At 44.3% G+C, this 18,712-nt stretch overlaps 1 protein-coding gene and 1 long non-coding RNA gene across 2 annotated transcripts; one reads left to right on the top strand and one right to left on the bottom strand.

The window, feature by feature from the left end:
• The first annotated feature begins 3,083 nt into the window (after positions 1 to 3,083).
• Positions 3,084 to 3,701, top strand: LOC122068242. Its single transcript, XR_006137015.1, has 2 exons — positions 3,084 to 3,221; positions 3,377 to 3,701. It is a non-coding gene; the product is annotated as an uncharacterized LOC122068242 (long non-coding RNA).
• Positions 3,702 to 12,526: 8,825 nt separating this feature from the next.
• LOC122068240 (ctenidin-3-like) lies at positions 12,527 to 14,558 on the bottom strand. Its single transcript, XM_042632103.1, has 3 exons — positions 14,428 to 14,558; positions 12,820 to 13,002; positions 12,527 to 12,728 (listed from the first exon to the last, which is right to left on the bottom strand). The coding sequence occupies exons 1-3, from the start codon at positions 14,556 to 14,558 to the stop codon at positions 12,527 to 12,529; spliced, it is 516 nt and encodes a 171-aa protein (XP_042488037.1).
• Positions 14,559 to 18,712: the final 4,154 nt, after the last annotated feature.

Raw genomic sequence — 18,712 nt, 5'->3', positions numbered from 1 at the left:
GATTTATTATTATCATGATATTGAAGAATTATTTATGGCTGAAATATATAGTAAATTCATATTCATGTCATTTTGTACTTGAATGTTTTGTTTGAAACACCCTATGATGGATAAATATATTAGAATTAAACTGGGTGTGAGCTTTCCACACATTTTATGCTGCACAGTATATTTGTAGGAAACTATGAAAGGATTGGATGGAATCCACCAAAGTGGCACATCCTATTATTTCATAGTTTTTCCAAGCACAGCAAAGTTGGTGATATTTGCCCAAAGGTGATGTCACCCAAGTTAAAGAAAATACATGTATGGAAAGGACTATAACTTAGAGGTTTCTAAACCCACATGTGATAAAAGTAATTGTATTTTCACAGTAAATTTGGATTTATAAGAGGACCAGTACATTCTTAGCCCAAAGGATAGGGATGCAGTTACGGTTATGACTCTTGTGTGTTTTATCTGCTAGACGTACATTTATTGTGTAGTTTATCTGCTAGGTGTACATATTAAATTTTCTAGCCCGGTTATTTTGTGTGTATGATTCATACTTGAGATTTTTAGGGTTACTTGATCTGGTTTTAGCTCTCAGGGAACCCAAACAGGTGTTGTTGCTGAACAAAGCACAACTGAAGGGAAATAGGAACAATTTTATTGTCCTATTAAGTTTATAATGACTTTGGAGTAATTTTGAATTGATTTTATCTTAAATTCTGTTCTCTGAATTATTTATTTACATTTATGCTTCATTTGTTTGTGTTGTCTCTGATTGTGTAAGAAACACATTAAAGCATACACTTCTGTACATATATTCATCTCTAATGTGAAAAACATGATAGGAATGAGTGAAACCCACCAAAGTGGTACATTCAGTTCAATTGTGTGTTTCCCAAGGTAAAGGTGACATTTGTCCAAAGGTGATGTCATCCAAGTTTATCGACAAAGTACTCAAGAGCCATATTTTCTGACATTGGTGTTATTGAGGTTATTAATATGCTTGGTTAGTGGGAGTTTTATGATCTCATTTAACCAAAGATATCATGGTGGCAAAAGTCAAAGTTTAAAGGTTGTGCTTGTTAAGATTTATTGGCAGTGCTTAGCCAAGGTAATTGACGATATTTTGTCAAAATTTGTGATGTATGGTGGTATTTAGCCTATGTCCAAAGAAGTGGTGGTTTACCACAGGCGGTTTGCCAAAGTTTGTGATTTATGGTGATATTTAACCTAAATCCATGGAAGTGGAATCAGCCATAGGCGGTATGCCAAAGTAAGATATTAATTCAAGAAAAGGGTAGTTTGCCAAGTGTTGATTAATATCAAAGTTTTCTACCTGTAAGGTTTTCAAGGTAGGCTGATCTTTAGATCAAGAAAGGACCTATAAGGAAATGTATATTTCATGTGATTACAGGTATGATATCAACTCCTTATATATATGTTTTCAGGCGATTTGGATTGATAATTTTCTATTGTCTGTAACATTAGATAGTTATATGCCGTATATTGAAGTGTATTTTCTACTATTGTTCAACAGTAGAGATTATTGATTGGATCAAAGTTTGTTTGAGTGGTGTTCAGTCTTGGGATTATTTGGCCAGGAGTCAATGGAAAGACATCAGTATCAGTGTAGCCCAAGTGGGAGATTGTTAGGATTTTTATGTGGGCTTAACTGATACCGATTGATCCATTGGGCCCAAGCAATTATAGACCCACTCTGATTAGGAAACTCCTAGCTCTTTCCATTGTGAGAGTGGAATAGGGTTTTAGGGATTCTATTATAAATAAAATACTGACGGTCCCTGCAGCCATTACTTAATGCCTTATTGGTTTTGGGAGCACGGCTTTCTCACAAGAGCAAGTGCACAGAAAGAGAGGAAACCCTAGAGTAAGAGGCTGCATAAGATCTCAGTAGAAGGACTCCACTTGCGTAGTTCATTATTGTCATCTTCATGGGAGTAATGTTTAACCACATGAGACAGAGGTTCATGATCTATATTCATGGGACACAGGTACTTCTTTATTCCCATTTATGGTTCATGTCATGGTTGTCCCATTGATTATTATAGATATAGTAAATTTATATGTTATGTATTTTAAGATGGGATACTTTATTGTTCTGGTTTTAGGGACTACACCCATGATTAATCTTTTATGATTTGTTGATGATTCTTGTATTCTAAACACTATAAGGTTATTCATATGTTTAATATGGTAAAAGAATCCCCAACACTATTTTTTTAGGGTTTCATTACTTAAAACTTAAAACCAACCCTTCTGATCAGCTTCAGTTTAACAACCAAGGTTGAAGGAAAACCATGTCAGATATGGAAAGACCAGCGAAGATTCGTCGTCTCTGCGGTTCTGAACCCGTTGCAGAGATTACAAAACCATTTCCTCTTCTACGGTAGGTTTTACATCTCTCTCTCTCTCTCTCTCTCTCTCTCTCTCTCTTCAAGAACCTTTCCTTTAAATATTTACTGATCACGCTTTGTTTTTTCCTTAATGGATATAATCATAGGAGTGAGCACGGAATATTGGAAACAAAAAAGAGAATTTTGAAGATGATTTTAAATTGTTTTCACTTACCAAAGGAGAATGCGTTGAGTCCTCAAGGGGAGGATTCACATTTCGTTTGTGAGTTGGAGCAAGTTATTGGTGTAGCTGATGGGGTTGGCGGTTGGGCCAAGAAGGGTATCGACGCCGGAAAATACGCTCAAGAGCTTATGTTAAATTCTTCAAATGTAGTATTAATCCATTGACTGTGTAAAGGAAGCCTAATCAAAAACCAAAGCCCTAGGTTCTTCCACTAAATGTATCATAGCTTTGATAGATGATAATGTAAGTGTTAATTTCCATTCCTTTTTTATGTTTCTCTAAATTTCTATCATAGCTTTCGGTTGAATTGGTTTTGGTGTGGTAATGGAGAATCCGAAACCGAACAAGTAGAAAATGTTTTGTTTCTTTTTCGAGCTGGTAGGTTTTGGTTTAAGATACATATTTATGGAAAATCTAGGATTTTTTTAATTAGTTTCAGACTTACAGTTTCTTATCGGGGTATTCGATTTGTGATTATACAGTGCTTGCATTTTACAAATGTTGGAGACAGTGGATTCATGGTGATAAGAGGGAATAGTATTGTCTACAAGTCCCAAATGCAACAACGTGGATTCAATTGCCCTTTCCAACTAGGGAATCACCTTAAGAGTGACATATCCAGTTCTACTTATGTAAGTGTTATTAGAATCACTAATTTTTATTTTAATCAGAATTAATTGCTAATTTTCGTTATTAATATAAATGAAACAAGAGTTTAAGGTTGAAGTTGAGGAAGAAGATGTGATTGTTGCTGGCACTGATGGATTATTTGATAAATTGTTTGAAGAAAATATAGTCCAGGCCGTGAAGGAAATGACTGATTTCATTGGCATGTACCCATATGGGGCGGCTTGGGCGATTGCTGAGATGGCAAAGTTGATTTCCAAAGACAAATCTCTTATCACACCCTTCTCACTTGGAGCAAAGATGGCTGGTTATAAGCATTTTGGGGGAAAAATTGATGACATTACTGTTATTGTTGCTTATGTTGTCTCATCATCGTGTGATTAATTTTCAAATTGAATCAGCTTGTGTATTTGATTGTCTTTTTACCTACTTGTTAAGGGGCACCTTTCTCTTCTTTAGGCATTTCTAAATTAAGGGTTTAGAGAGCTGCCTTCTTCTGTACCTTTTTTTTCTTTCCACTTTTCAATACAATACATTTTATCTATCAGAAAAAATATATATAAATATATATATATATATATATTCATTGTGTACAAACATACCCAATCTTTCCTATGTTTCTCACCATTCTAATTGACTGCCATTACTCAATGGAGAAAAAAAAAATATATTACATTGTCTTTTTGAAGATGGGAACATGTGGTCCCATCCTCAAAAGACAAGGTGACAATCAAACCTCCCCCCACCCCTCCCCCCTCCCCCCTTCCAAAAGAAAACAACCATTTTAATAAAATAGATTTAGTATACTCAGTGTAGGAGGTTCTCACCATTGCAGAGTCTAGGGAGGACCATAATGTATGAAAGTACCCTCCCTTTTTGTAGGAAGACTATTTTCCAACCAAACCCACGATCACTATGTCACAATGGAGAGACCTTACTGTTGCATTGAGATCCGTTCTCTATTGATAGTGATGAGGCAAAATATGACACATTCCTCAGCACGGCTGAAGCATGTACGCAAACCTGAAAAGGACTAAGTCACCACCTCAGCCTCCATCAGGCCGTGCTCCACCTCGGCCTCCACCAAGCCGTGCTACTGCCACGGCCTCAATCATGCCGTGCTACTTCCTCGGCATCCATCAGGCCGTGCTGTCACCTCGGTGTCCATCATGCCGTGCTACTGCCTTGGCATCCATCAGGCCATGCTATCACCTCAGTCTCTATCAGGCTGTGCTATCACCTCAGTCTCTATCAGGCCGTGCTGCCACCTCGGCCTCCATTAGGCCGTGCTACTGCCTTGGCCTCCATCAAGCCGTGCTACTTCCTCGGCCTCAATCATGCCTTTCTACTGCCTCGGCATCCATCAGGCCGTGCTGTCACCTCAGCCTCCATCAGGCCATGCTGTCACCTTAGCCTCCATCATGCCATGCTGCCACCTCGGCCTCTATCAGGCCGTGCTACTGCCTCGGCATCCATCAGGCCATACTGTCACCTCGGCCTCCATCAGGCTGTACTACTGCTTAGGCCTCAATCATGTCGTGCTACTACCTCGGCATCTATCAGGCCGTGCTGTCACCTCGGTCTCCATCAGGCTGTGCTGCCACCTCGGCCTCCATCAGGTCGTGCTTCCACCTTAGCCTCCATCAGGCTGTGCTGCCACCTCGGCCTCCGTCAGGCTGTGCTTCCTCCTCAACTTCCATCAGCCCATGCTCCACCTCAGCCTCCATCAGGTCGCGCTACTGCCTCGGCCTTAATCATGCCGTGCTACTGCCTCGGCCTCCATCAGGCCGTGCTACTACCTCGGCCTCCATCAGGCCGTGCTGATACCTCAGCCTCCATCATGCCGTGCTCCACCTCGGCATCTATCACGTCGCACTGTTGCCTCGGCGTCCATCAGGCCGTGCTATTGCCTCGGCCTCCATCTGGCCGAGCTGCTACCTCAGCCCTATGTCAACAACAAGGATTCCAGAAATGTGTTTTCGTCCACCCCTACATTCAAGGAACATAGTCTATTCTGGAGGACAGGACTCTATCCACTACACGTCATCATGACGTCACACGGTTGATCTTTTCTAGTTAAGAGGGGAATATTCTAGGAATATTCCCAGAATCACAGAGCCACTCTCCATGAGGACTCCACGCCTAAGCAGGACTCTTCACAATTGTTTCCCACTTGCCCTCCATGAGCAGCCTATAAATACCAAGGTAAGTCTCCATCACAGGGGATGGATGACTCACTTCTCCTACTGTAAAAGCTCTCTTGAGCATCTGTTGTGGAAAGGTCTAACTTAGGCATCGGAGCGTCCCCCGCCGGGTCAGCCCGTCTCTTCCTTACCATCTCTTCTATGCAGGTCGGCCAAGGCACCAGGAACAGTAGGAAAGATCGTCCGATCAAATTTTTCCGCATCAGATTGGCACCATCCGTGGGAAACTATTACAAAAAGTCACCTTGGAATAATGCAATTAAGGAGTGAGAAGGTCGTTTCTTCAATGACAACCTGTGCAAGATCCACTCGGGAAGTATCACTTGGACGTTCCCATTCACCACCAGTGGTAGGGTAGGAAAACGTCCCAGCAGAGACCCCTCTAGAAGGACCCCAGCAAACCAGGCCCGATGCACAGGTTGCCCAGGGAGAGGTGGATCAGTGCGAGCAGAACCCTCAGCTATCCCGCCATGTCCCATCATCTCGGGTAACTCATCCGAATATGGAAGAACAGATGCAGAGCTTGCAGCTGCAGGTATTAGCCACGAACGCACTGGTGAGGGATTTCATACGATAGTTCGGCTCCGCACTTCCAGTACCACGCACTAGTTTAGCTCAGCCGTCAAGGCCTGCTCCGACCAGAAATCCCAATGATGAATCTCCTGACAACAGCGTCACCCCCAATCAACAGCAAGAAGGGGGTCAAGAAGGACTTCGTGCACTGTTCATTCTATACCACCGCGATCTCTTACCGAGGGGCGCAGGCGAGGTCCCATCCTTGCTCGGATCGGGAGAGTAGGTTGTTCTGAACATCATCAGAGCCCTGAGACACATGATACTCACAGATCCCCACACCGTGCAGGAGGACGCCAACCGTCGCCTCAAAGACACACTAGAGGCACTTGTCCGCACAAAGAAGAACATGAGAACTACCAGAGGCAAGCTCGGTGAGATCGACCCCATCCTGGTCAGAGCTCGCCCATCGGGCCTACCAGAGGTGCACTATGGCAGGGTCACCAAGGCTGAGGAAGAAGCCCCCGGAGAGAAGGGTCACGCCGATCAACAGATGGCCAAGCCGAGGAGAGAAGAGATGACCTTGAGAGCTGAATCCAGCGACTCACTGAGCGAATAGAGGGAATGCAGAGGCAGGAGCACCCGGCCGACATGACAGTAACCCCGGCCCATTATGCACTTTTTGACGAATTGATTGACGCCGAGCTGCCCTCAAATTTCGTGATACCTGTCTTCAACGGATATGACAGCACCACAGATCCCTACGATCATCTACTGTACTACAACTCGGCCATGGCAGTGCATGGTAGGTTAGACACCATTCTCTGTCGTGCTTTCGCAACCTCATTAAAAGGAACCGCGCTGGTCTGGATGTCAAACTTACGGCCACGGTCCATCCGTAGCTATGAAGAACTGACAAGAGTGTTCCTCACACGTTTCCAAGCAAGCATGAAGCAGAAGCAAACTACGCAAAATGTGATGAACATGAGGCAAGGGACGAGGGAGACAATAAGAGAATTCCTTGCCCGATTCACAAAGGTGACATTGGAGGTAAAAAACTTACCGGAAGGAGTGGCGTATAGCACATTGTGCAATGGGGTAATACACCCCGATCTGGTTTAGTCCCTGGCCCTCGACTTACTGGAGACGATGTCTGCACTGTTGAGATGGTGCAATCAATACGCCAACATGGAGGAAGTTCTGGCAGCCCAAGGAATAGCTGATAGGGGTGATCAGGCAGAGAAGGAGAAGAAAAGGGATCTGAGACATAGGGATGACTCTCATGAGCCGAAGAAAAATAGAACAGGTCAGCCTCTGGACACAGCTGAACTTGAGCGATATGAACTTGATCATTCTCAAACAAACCTGCTCTTGGAGATCCAAAATCAGAAGTACTTTTGCTGGCCCAGGCTAATGGCAGGTAAACCAGAAGAGAGGAACCTCAACAGGTATTGTCGATACCACCGAGACCATGGACATGACACTGAAGACTGTAAGTCTCTGAAAATGGAAATTGATGAGCTCATCAAGGCCTGATACCTCAACCAGTATCTGAAGCAGAAATATGGTGGGAACTGGCCTGAGCCGAGGAGAGTCGATGCCGAGCCAAGCCGAGGTAAGGCCGAGCTGATAATGGATCCAGCCACAAACCGAGCTATCACATACAACAACCAGCCTATGGGTCTGGCCATCCTAACAATCATTGGTGGACCTACGGCGGAATCAGTCAGAAAAGCCAAAGCACACACGCGATTTGTATGCATCACGGAATAACCTGTCAAAGCTTTCAAAACAGATCCACCCATTACTTTCTCTGACAGAGATCTGGAAGAGTTGAATTGGCCTCACAATGACGCTATCGTGATCCAATTAGTGGTGCCCAACCACCCTTTCCACAGGGCCCTAGTGGACACGGGAGCCTCCGTTGACCTCATGTCATACGAAGCCTACATAAAACTGGGGCTTGGCACCAGAACCTTAAAACCAGCCCCAGGACCTTTGTATGGATTCTCAGGCATGCCAGCTGAGCTAGAGGGAGTTGTTGACCTACCTATAACCATTGGACAAGGAGCTCAGACAGCCACAACCATGGACTCTTTCATGGTCACCAAGATTGCCTCACCCTACAATGCAATCCTTGGCCGACCTGGTCTCAATGGTCTTGGGGCAATTGTGTCCACTAGGCACATGAAGGTCAAATTCCCAACCAGCAATGGAGTCGGAGAATGCAAGTCCAGCCAGAAGGAATCCCGGGAATACTATGCTAACTTCATAAAATCTATCAAAAAATCGTGCTCAGGCCTAGCATGTATGGTAGAAATTGTTGGTTGCCGAGATGAAAGCCTCCTGGCCCGAGCCAAACCAGTTTAACTGCTGCCTATAGTTCGAATCACTGAGGCCAATAGACAGTCTATCAGTAGAGAGTTTTATCAGTAGATTGCCTTGAAATCCCATCGGTTCGGTGTTGGTCTTGAAGATTTTATACTATCAGCACCTTAGCAGTTATTCAATTCCAATCACATAGCAGATTAGATTCTATTTTGAAGCAATGTATTTATCCCAAGTGCATACAACACATCAATATACAATAAAGCTTCTCGTAAATATCTAACTTTTCTAACATTGTGTGCAGCTCGGCAGCATCTAAAATCGAGCTCCAGCTCGGCACTTCAAGACCAGACCCTAGTCTGGCGACTCAAAGACCTTAACCAATAAGGTAGAAAGACCGAGCCTCAGCTCGGCAGCAAATAAGACTGAGCTCCAACTTGGCACCTCAAGACTAGACCCTAGTCTGGTGACTCAAAGACCTTAACCAATGAGGCAGAAAGACCGGACTCTAGCTCGGCACCACAAGACCAGACCCTAGTCTGGCGACTCAAAGACCTTAACCAATGAGGCACAAATACCGGGCTCTAGCTCGGCGCCACAAAGACCGGGCCTCAGCTTGGCAGCAAATAAAATCGAGCTCCAGCTCGGCACCTCAAGACCATACCCTAGTCTGGCGACTCAAAGACCTTAACCAATGAGGCAAAAAGACCGGGCTCTAGCTCGGCACCACAAGACCAGACCCTAGTCTGGCGACTCAAAGACCTTAACCAATAAAGCACAAAGATCGGGCTCTAGCTCGGCGCCACAAAGATCGGGCCCCAGCTCGGCAGTAAATAAGATCGAGCTCCAGCTCGGCACCTCAAGACCAGACCCTAGTCTGGCGACTCAAAGACCTTATCCAATGAGGCACAAAGACCGGGCTCTAGCTTGGCACCACAATACCAGACCCTAGTCTGGCACTCAAAGACCTTAACCAATGAGGCACAAAGACCGGGCTCTAGCTCAGCGCCACAAAGATCAGGCCCCAGCTCGGCAGAAAATAAGACCGAGCTCTAGCTCCACACCTCAAGACCAGACCCTAGTCTGGCGACTCAAAGACCTTAACCAAAGAGGCACAAAGACCGAGCTCTAGCTCGGAACTGGTGGACCTGACCCTATTCTGGTGACTCAAAGACCTTAACCAATGAGGCACAAAGACAGCGCTCTAGCTCGGCAGCAACTAGACCGAGCTCAGGGGGCTAATCAACGAGCCCTCAAAATACATCACTACCGAGGGAGACATCTACATAAATATGGATCTATATATATGAGGCTAATCTCGGGGGGGTGATCCACGAGCCTAGCTCAGCACAAGAAAATCCTTTGAGCCGAATCACTTCTTCACCAATATCGATCGAGCCGCAGGGCTGTACCAGAGTAGCATGGACTAGAATGCGTCGCTCATAGTCCGTCGGATTGTAACCGGGCATCTTATCCTGAAGGAACAAGATGACATCGTCTGAGCCGCCCTTAAACGAAGAAATGTTAACGTCATCCAACAACTCCTGGTTGGGCTAAGGGATCAGCCACCTCGGGCCATTTCTTCTCGACCCCCATGAAAGCATTTTGCTTCCATTGTCATCGAACAAGCGATAGCCATGTCCTCGAACAGTTGAGCAGCCTCGGCTGAGAAAGTGAAGTAGTGTATCTGGAATTGGATTAAATGCTCTAGCAAGTCGATTCGAACTACTAAAGTAGGGGGCTGGTGATGAGGCAAAATATGTCACATTCCTCAGCACGGCTGAAGCATGTATACAAACCTGAAAAGGACTGAGTCACCACCTCGGCCTCCATCAGGCCGTGCTCCACCTCAGCCTCCACTAGGCCATGCTACTGCCTCTGCCTCAATTATGCCGTGCTACTTCCTCGGCATCCATCAGGCCGTGCTGTCACCTCGGTCTCCATTATGCCGTGCTACTGCCTCAGCATCGATCAGGCCGTGCTGTCACCTCGGTCTCTATCAGGCCATACTGCCACCTCGACCTCCATCAGGCCGTGCTACTGCCTCGGCCTCCATTAGGCCGTGCTACTTCCTCGGCCTCAATCATGCCTTGCTACTGCCTCGGCATCCATCAGGCCGTGCTGTCACCTCGGCCTCCATCATGTCGTGCTGCCACCTCAGCCTCCATCAGGTTGTGCTACTGCCTCGGCATCCATCAGGCCATGCTACTACTTAGGCCTCAATCATGCCGTGAACTGCCTCGGCATCTATCAGGCCGTGTTGTCACCTCAGTCTCCATCAGGCCGTGCTACTACCTCGGCCTCCATCAGGCCGTGCTGCCACCTCAGCCTCCGTCAGGCCGTGCTTCCACCTAGGCTTCCATCAGGCCGTGCTCCACCTCAGCCTCCATCAGGCTGCGCTACTGCCTCGGCCTCAATCATGCCGTGCTACTGCCTCGGCCTCCATCAGGCCATGCTACTACCTTGGCCTCCATCAAGCCATGCTGATACCTCGGCCTCCATCATGTCGTGCTCCACCTCGGCATCCATCACGTCGCACTGTTGCCTCGGCGTCCATTGGGCCGTGTTGTTGCCTTGGCCTCCATCTGGCCGAGGTAGCGACGTCAACAACAAGGATTCCAGAAACGTGTTTTCGTCCACCCCTACATTCAAGGAACGTAGTCTATTCCAGAGGACAGGACTCTATCCACTACACGTTATCATGACGTCACACGGTTGATCTTTTCTAGTTAAGAGGGGAATATTCTAGGAATATTCCTAGAATCACAGAACCACTCTCCTTGAGGACTCCACGCCTAAGCAAGACTCTTCACAATCGTTTCCCACTTGCCCTCCATGAGCAGCCTATAAATACCAAGGTAAGCCTCCATCACAGGGGATGGATGACTCACTTCTCATACTGTAAAAGCTCTCTTGAGCATCTGTTGTGGAAAGGTCTAACTTAGGCATCGGAGCGTCCCTCGCCGGGTCAGCTCGGTTCTTCCCTGTCATCTCTTCTGTGCAGGTCGGCCAAGGCACCAGGAACAGCAGGGAAGATTGTCTGGTCAAATTTTTCCGCATCAGATAGTATTGTTTTTTTTATTAAAAAAAGTAGTATAAATTTGCCGTGGATATGTTTCTCTTCTCTAGAGTGTAATTTTTGGTAGGGTTAGTAATATCACCAGATAATACATATCCTCTCAAATGTTAGGATTAATTTCATACTTGTAATAAATTAGGGGAATATAAAAGAGATACTAAGCACAAATTGTTCCAAAATTAATGGGCATCATTGTATTTACCAAATATTTAGTAAGTGTTTATAAATAATTATGCTAAAAGATAAATATTAGAACTAGTTACGGTTGTTGATTAGCGGAGCCTCTCTTAGTTACCTCATGAGGGGAAAGAATGAGTGGTGCAATAGGAGCGCTAGAGTTTTCCCAAGGGGAAACCTCGATTGTTTGTGATGCTTCAGACTCACGACTGGTTGAGGTGACTAGTGGTGCGCTGATCTTGGACTACAGCGGTGGATCAATGACTCTTTCCTTCTCGGGGAGTCTCACCTTTCAACCGATCCGCAACCTTCCCATGATGTGATTATGGGATCTGTGCGGTAGGAAGAAGACTCTAGGGTTACCGTTGTCTTTGACTCTAGGGTTAATGTCTGGGAATACTACCCAGCCGTTGAAGGTTGAACGATCTGAATCTGAGCCGATTGTGCTTGTGGCTGCTCATGCTGAACAACATATCCTCTCGGCTGCTGCAGGACATGATGAGGTCCCAAGGCGGCTCTTTTGCATCGATTGTGGGTAGATCTTCTCTTCCCATTATAGATAGCTTACCTATTGCCGTAAATGATGGATTAATGACTCGGATCAAGATCCCACAAGAGGTTTATGAGAGATAATTGGATTTTTTTTTGTTCTCTGTGCCCGACGGGATTTTGTATTTCATTCATTCTTTATTAGTATGATTCTTTGCTGACCTCAAGCAAAAAATGATTGAGATCAGTAGCCTAATACAACAGGCACTGCAATGTAAAGCACTAAAACCCAAATGGACCGAGGGATTGAAGTTTTAACACTTAAGCAACCACGTCATCAGACCAACAGTTTAGGAAGACATTAGTAGACACTAAGGGCTAAAGAAATATTTTTCGCTCCCATTTGGGAAACAAAAAAATGTTGTGGCAAAGAAATGAGAACCGTTTCTTCTACATAACACAATTGACTTTGATAGACCGACACGAAATAGCTTCTCGACCTAACAGTTTCTCAAAAACACTATACTGCCATCGCCACCACAATCACAACCACCACCACCGCCACCACTACCTCTGCCACCACTACTACCACAATTTCCATCACCATAGCCACCACCATGACTCCCACCACCACTACCGCTGCCATCACCTCCACACCACCTATGCCTCCACCTCCACTGCCACCACCACCACCACCACTTCCATTGCCACCACCCTCATTACTGCCATGGTCACAACCACCGCCACCACCATCACCACCACTACCTCCACAACACCGCCACCACCACTACTGCCATAGCCATCGTCACATACATAGCACCACCACTTGCATTGCCAAAGTCGCCACCATAAAAACCTCTACAACCCCCATCACCACTACCTCCCATCACATCCACACCACCACCATCTCCACCACAACCACAACCACCACCTCTGCCCCCACCTGCGTTGCCACCATGACCACCACCACCACTTTTGCTACCACCACCACTACTACTGCCATTGCCACAACCACTCCCACCACCTCCAAAACACAGTGACCACCATTGCTACCACCACTACCTCCATTGCCAAAACCACTGCCATCGCCACCACCACCTCCATAAAACTTCCACCACCTCTATTGCCACCTCCACCTCCACAACCATCACATGCATCGTCACCTCCAAACCACTGCCACTACACATGTGGCAGTTTCCAAGCTCTCATATATATATATATATATATATTTTCTTTTAAAAGGATTGAAAATTAAAATATTACTATCTTTGGTTATGTTAACTCTATTTTTTTCTGTGTTATATTGTTATAAAGCTCTATCATCTGTATGGTGATCAAGTTCAAATTTTGTGGGGATGTGGCAAAATATTGCTTGAAAAGTAAGCAATCTGAAAAATGATTCTTTGTACTACTCGAGGCTAGACAATGACGGATTTGGATAAAATTTAATACATGCTCAAAATAAATATATTAGCCCATCCTAAGAGATTCGGATCAAATAAAGAAGACTGAAACATCTCATGCCAAGGGTGAAATGGTCATCTTGTTATTAAAAGGTGACCAAACGTTATTAGATTGAATGAAATTTTATGAATAAGCTCAAAATAGCTAGATAAGGTCATCCTAAGAGTTTCAGCTCAAATTAGGAATGTTTGGACACCAAAATATTATCATGGGAAATCATTCACTTTTGCGTTAAAAGGTAGCTAAGTGACGTTAAATTTGAGTGAAGCTTTATCTATGTGCTTCGAATGATTAAGTAAATCTATCTTGCTTTGGAGCAACATCTTCTCGACCTAGAAACTGTTCACCTTAGAGTAATTGTGTTACTTGAGTTTGTTCTTGAAGGGATGGAACTGCTCATTTGATTCCAAGCATTAGTAGTAGATGGAGAGAGTGCTTTCATTGATGTATTATTGCCATTAATGCCAGTGTTCTCAATCACCTATCTCTTGTTCTTCTTATTCCCCTGATGTAATCAATTACGTGGGCGAACCATAATCTTCCATCCATCGTGAGGGCATTCACAGCATCCTGGTATATGGGCTTATCTCTTCCTTCTACCATATACAGTTGGACTTGTGTCATGGGATTGCACCCCACCATGGATGCCAAGGTAGAGAAGGAGTTTGCAAACCAATTGTTATCTCTTTGAAAGTATTCAAAAGAGATCTCCTCAAAGTGTTTGATCACCACCTCTAAGTATTCTTGGTATGGTTTCAGCTTTTCATCCCTAGTCTTCTACTTCCCTTGAGTATGGTAAATAATGATGGCCGAGTCACGAAATACCTTGATCTTCTTTACCCCAATGGTCAATGCTACCTCCAGTTCCAATGCACATGCTTCATATTCAATAATGTTAATGGTGTAAAGGAAGTCAAGATGGAAGGATGAGGGCAAATATAATCCATAGGGAGTTACCAAAAGTATTCCCGCACCACATCCCTTTTGATTGGATTCCCCATCAAAGTACAGTTGCCATTCATTGGTGGCTTCTTCTTCAATTGTTCCTTTTCCTTCATCCGAGAAGGCATCATCCAATACTTTGTCATCTTCTATAGGGCGAATAACTAGGTGATCTACTATCGCCTACCCCTTGATGAACTTTTGAGTGATATAAGTGACATCAAACTTAGACAATAGAAATAGCCATCAAGTCATTCTTCCTGTCAAAGCTGGCTTCTAAAAGAGATACTTGATTGGATCTGTCCTTGAGAATAACCGAATTGGGTATGCCACCATGTAATGCCTCGACCTTCTTATTGCCCAGACTAATGCTATGCATGTCTTCTCCAAAGGTGTGTACCGTGTCTTCTATTTCAAAAACTTCTTACTCAAATAATAGATAGGTTGCTCTGCCCCATTTTCCTTCTCCTTTTGAGCCAATGACGATCCCATGGAATTCTCTCCAATTGATGAGTATAACAACAAAGTCTCTCCAGTAATGGGCGGCACCAACACTGGTGGGTTTGTCAAGTACTCCTTTATTTTGTCGAATGCCTACTGACATTGATCATTCCACTCTTTAGGCTAGGCCTTCTTCAATAATTTGAAGATCGGCTCGCAAATAGTAGTCAACTGAGATATTAACAGGCTGATGTACTGGATGCGACCGAGGAATCCTTGTATTGCCTTAGCTGATACTTTTTTATCCTTTCAAAGAACTTTCTAAGGGCTGAGACATATCCTTACCGATCTATTGACTTCACTATCATATCATCAACATAGACTTCCACCTCCTTGTGCATCATATCGTGGAGGACAACAGTGGCTGCTCTTTGATAAGTTGCCCAGTATTCTTCAGCCTGACAGCACCATATAACAATACGTTCCCATGGGGTGGTAAAAGCTATTTTTTCTTTATTCTTGGGATGCATGCGTCACCGTGTTATCAACAAGCACGTCAATGTGCGGTAGGGGAAAATCGTCTTTCTAGCTAACTTTGTTGAGATCTTGAAAGTCCATGCACATCCGCACCTTCCCGTATTTATTGGCTACGGGAACGACATTGGCCAACCATTGGGGATATTCTACTACTTGCAAGAAGCCGGCATTCATTGCTTCATCACTTTTTCCCCGATTTTCTCACTCCATTTAGGACGCATTCTTCTAGGCTTCTATTTGATGGGCCTTACATTGGGGTATATGGGCAAGAGGTGTTGCACAGTACAAGCATGGCCTTGTAGGACCAAGCAAATACTTCTATGAATTCCTTGAGAAGACTTGTTATCTGTACCATTTCTTCATAGTTTAGGGTAGCACTAATCTTAACCTCTTGAGGGAATTGGTCTATTCCCAAATTAATGACCCAAGTATCCTTACGGAAGGGTTGGGATTTTTAAGGCTTACATTGTTTTATGAGATTATGATATTCATTAAGATCATCATCAGAAAATGGAGGAAAATCATACTCAAAATCAGGAATTTCAATAATATTAAAAAAAGAAGTGACATACTCAACATACATGAACTTGGACTTGTGGAGGGGGTGGTCGTGGGCCACTCCCACAGGCTTCCAGGTCCTCGTTTGAAGACGAGTGGGTGCCTATTTCGTGGGGTTATCCGCCTTGAGTGTCTATTGAGAATAAAAATATGAATATTTGGAGTTGCCACCTAGGGTTAAGGCCTAGGACCCCAGGATGTGGGCCTGATCCGTCGGGACGGACCCGAGATTGACTCGATTTGGTCTATAGATTAGGGTAAATGCCATGTTATGAAGTTGGGAAGGTGTTAGGCACCCACTTCACTCGGCCAAACCGGTCTTCCTATCAGATTTTGGTTTTCGAATATTCCCCTTTTCTATGTCCTAACCCACATGCATGACTAAAATACTAATATACGGTACTATACCCAGGCTGGATTTAATGTAAGATCTATATTATGGCTACTCTGTTAGAAAATATACCTAACCTTGACCCCTGTTCTGGGTCAAGAGGGCACAGACCCCGGTTGACGCTTCGACGACTTTGGTGAGGATCCCTAGCTCAGACGGGACTAACCTCGGCTGCTTGCTTCTCTCTTCGGGGAATCTAGGCCTCAGGTAGCTCTTCAGGCTCCGACACGTTCCTCGTGGGTGGGAGGTTAGGAATTTCCTCACCTGACTCTTCCTTTCTTCCTTCTCTCTTTTCTCTCTCACCTCTCTCTTTTCTCTCTTTTCTCTTCTAGTCTCTCTCTCTTCTCGTCCTTTTGGTTGTGCCTTTATAGTGGGGAGGAAGACATTATTTATAAGTGTCAACCCCTCCCCCTACCATTTTAAATGCACAATTCTTCCCTTTTTTATTTGAAATTGGTGGGTTCGTCAAAATATTGGCCAACCCATCCCAAAGCTTTCCAAAACAGGTGTTTTTAATAAAGAAAAAAATTTTCCCTTCTTTTTTTTTTTTTTTTCTTTTCCTTTTTTGGCAAGGTACCTAGCAGGCCTGTGGGTATCTGGACAAGCCTGTGGGTATTCCCACCAAAAAAATGCTGGTCCAGGGAAGATTGGGTCCACAGATCCCCGTTTCGATATCCAGGAGCGATTCAGGGAGATCCAATGGTTCAAATTTTGCAAGCGATACATCATCGGTATCGTCTTTCTGAGCACTATCCAATGGTGTGGGTTTTGATCTCCTTATTCGCTCAAACAATTGAGAATAATAAAGAGGTGATTTTTGCCTTTTGTTAGTTGGGGGTTTTTTCAGCAATCCTTATTCATATTGTCCCCGCACCATCAAAGAGTACTTAGAACCAATTCATTAATATATAACATGCTAATATCAGGTGCCACAAGATTGGGTCCGAAATTGGCTTAGGGTTAGATTAGGGTTTCGGGTTATATTAGGGTTTTAGGTTGAATCGGGCCACTACTACTGGGTTCCAGTTAGGATTAGGGTTTTGAGTTAATTTTTGACTTACTGCCATCACCTAAATCATCACCAAAGGCCCAGGTTTCCTTTTGATGTGAAGCACGAACCTCGATCATTCCTTGTATGCCATCACAGCCAAGGTGGGTGACAAAATTGGTTGTCTACAAGACTTGTTATTAATATGATATAAAGGAACACAAATAACATCAGAAGACTAAACGACAGGCTCAAAGAAGGACTTGATGCTTTTTTTAGTGATATTCAGACAGGTTAACTCTTGGGTATGAGTGAATTCAAAGCTATCGCCAGCATTGGTTTAATTCAGTAGTGGTCCATTGGCTCTGTAAATCAACAAATACGGTAGCGGACCCTTTTCTTCTTCTGTGGCAATTGCTGCTATGCCAACCTATTAAGATTTCTTGGTCACAAAGGTGAGTTGGCTGACCTTATGGTTCCAGAAACCAAACTTTGTGGGAGATGAGTTTCGATTGGGTGTCTACAGAATGCCCCTCTTTGGGCCAGGCCTATGCCAATAGCCGAAGGGCAAAGAAAAAAATGACCATATTTTGTCACCCAGAGCCTGTACTGCCATCATTTTGCTCATCAATGACGGAGTTGAAAATGCAACAGATAATATAAGCTCTGAAGTTTTGGATCTTACCTAGGCCGTCGATTGCTGGAAAGAAATTTGTTGTTGTTTCAATCCTACAAAAGATGTTAGTACTTGATTCTAGATTTCTCCTAAGTTGGGCTTCCATGTGCAAGTCTAAGGATATCCGGTCTCCAAGTTAGGTCAATCTGGGCTATCTGGAACCATCAATTATAGGAAAGATCACTACTCTTTCAATCCTGTAAAAGATGTTAGTATTTGACTTTCCTAGGCTGGCCTTCCTTGTGCCACTCTAAGGAAATGACCAATGCGATTGTCCCACTTGGGACCAATTCAAAGAGATGGCCCACCTGGGGTCGGGTCAATGAAATTGGACCACCTGGGGCCTATTCAATGTGATTGGGCCACCTGGGGCCGGTTCAATGAGATTGGGCCACTTGGGGCCAGTTCAATAAAATTGGGCCACCTAGGGCCGGGCCATTGAAATTTTATTCTTTTCTTGATTTTTCTTCTTTTATCCTTTGATTAGGGTTCTTGAATTTGAACCATTGGATCGGAATCTTGAATTTTGGTCTTTTGAATTGGAATCTTTCCATTCATATGCATTTGTTTTGAATTTTTACTTTCCTTTTGACTTTGAATTTTCATTTTTCACATGCATGTGACTATCTACCACTTTTAGGCGATGTAATTTTTATCTACCACACAAGATTTGACTTGGGTTTTGTGTTTTGTGGCAAGAATCTTCAAT

This window comes from Macadamia integrifolia, unplaced genomic scaffold, assembly GCF_013358625.1.
Source record: "Macadamia integrifolia cultivar HAES 741 unplaced genomic scaffold, SCU_Mint_v3 scaffold362, whole genome shotgun sequence".
Taxonomy (NCBI): Eukaryota; Viridiplantae; Streptophyta; class Magnoliopsida; order Proteales; family Proteaceae; genus Macadamia; species Macadamia integrifolia.
This window is presented reverse-complemented; position numbering and strand designations above follow the sequence as displayed.

What these genes read in the sequence shown, in the direction of transcription:
- LOC122068240 (XM_042632103.1), bottom strand. Translation starts at nt 14,558, where the DNA reads ATGACAAAGTATTGGATGATGCCTTCTCGGATGAAGGAAAAGGAACAA. An exon ending in GTGGTGCGGGAATACTTTTG is followed by an intron (nt 13,003 to 14,427) that starts GTAACTCCCTAT and finishes TGGCAATGGCAG; the next exon opens with TAGTAGTGGTGGTGGTAGCA. An exon ending in AATGCAAGTGGTGGTGCTAT is followed by an intron (nt 12,729 to 12,819) that starts GTATGTGACGAT and finishes TGACCATGGCAG; the next exon opens with TAATGAGGGTGGTGGCAATG.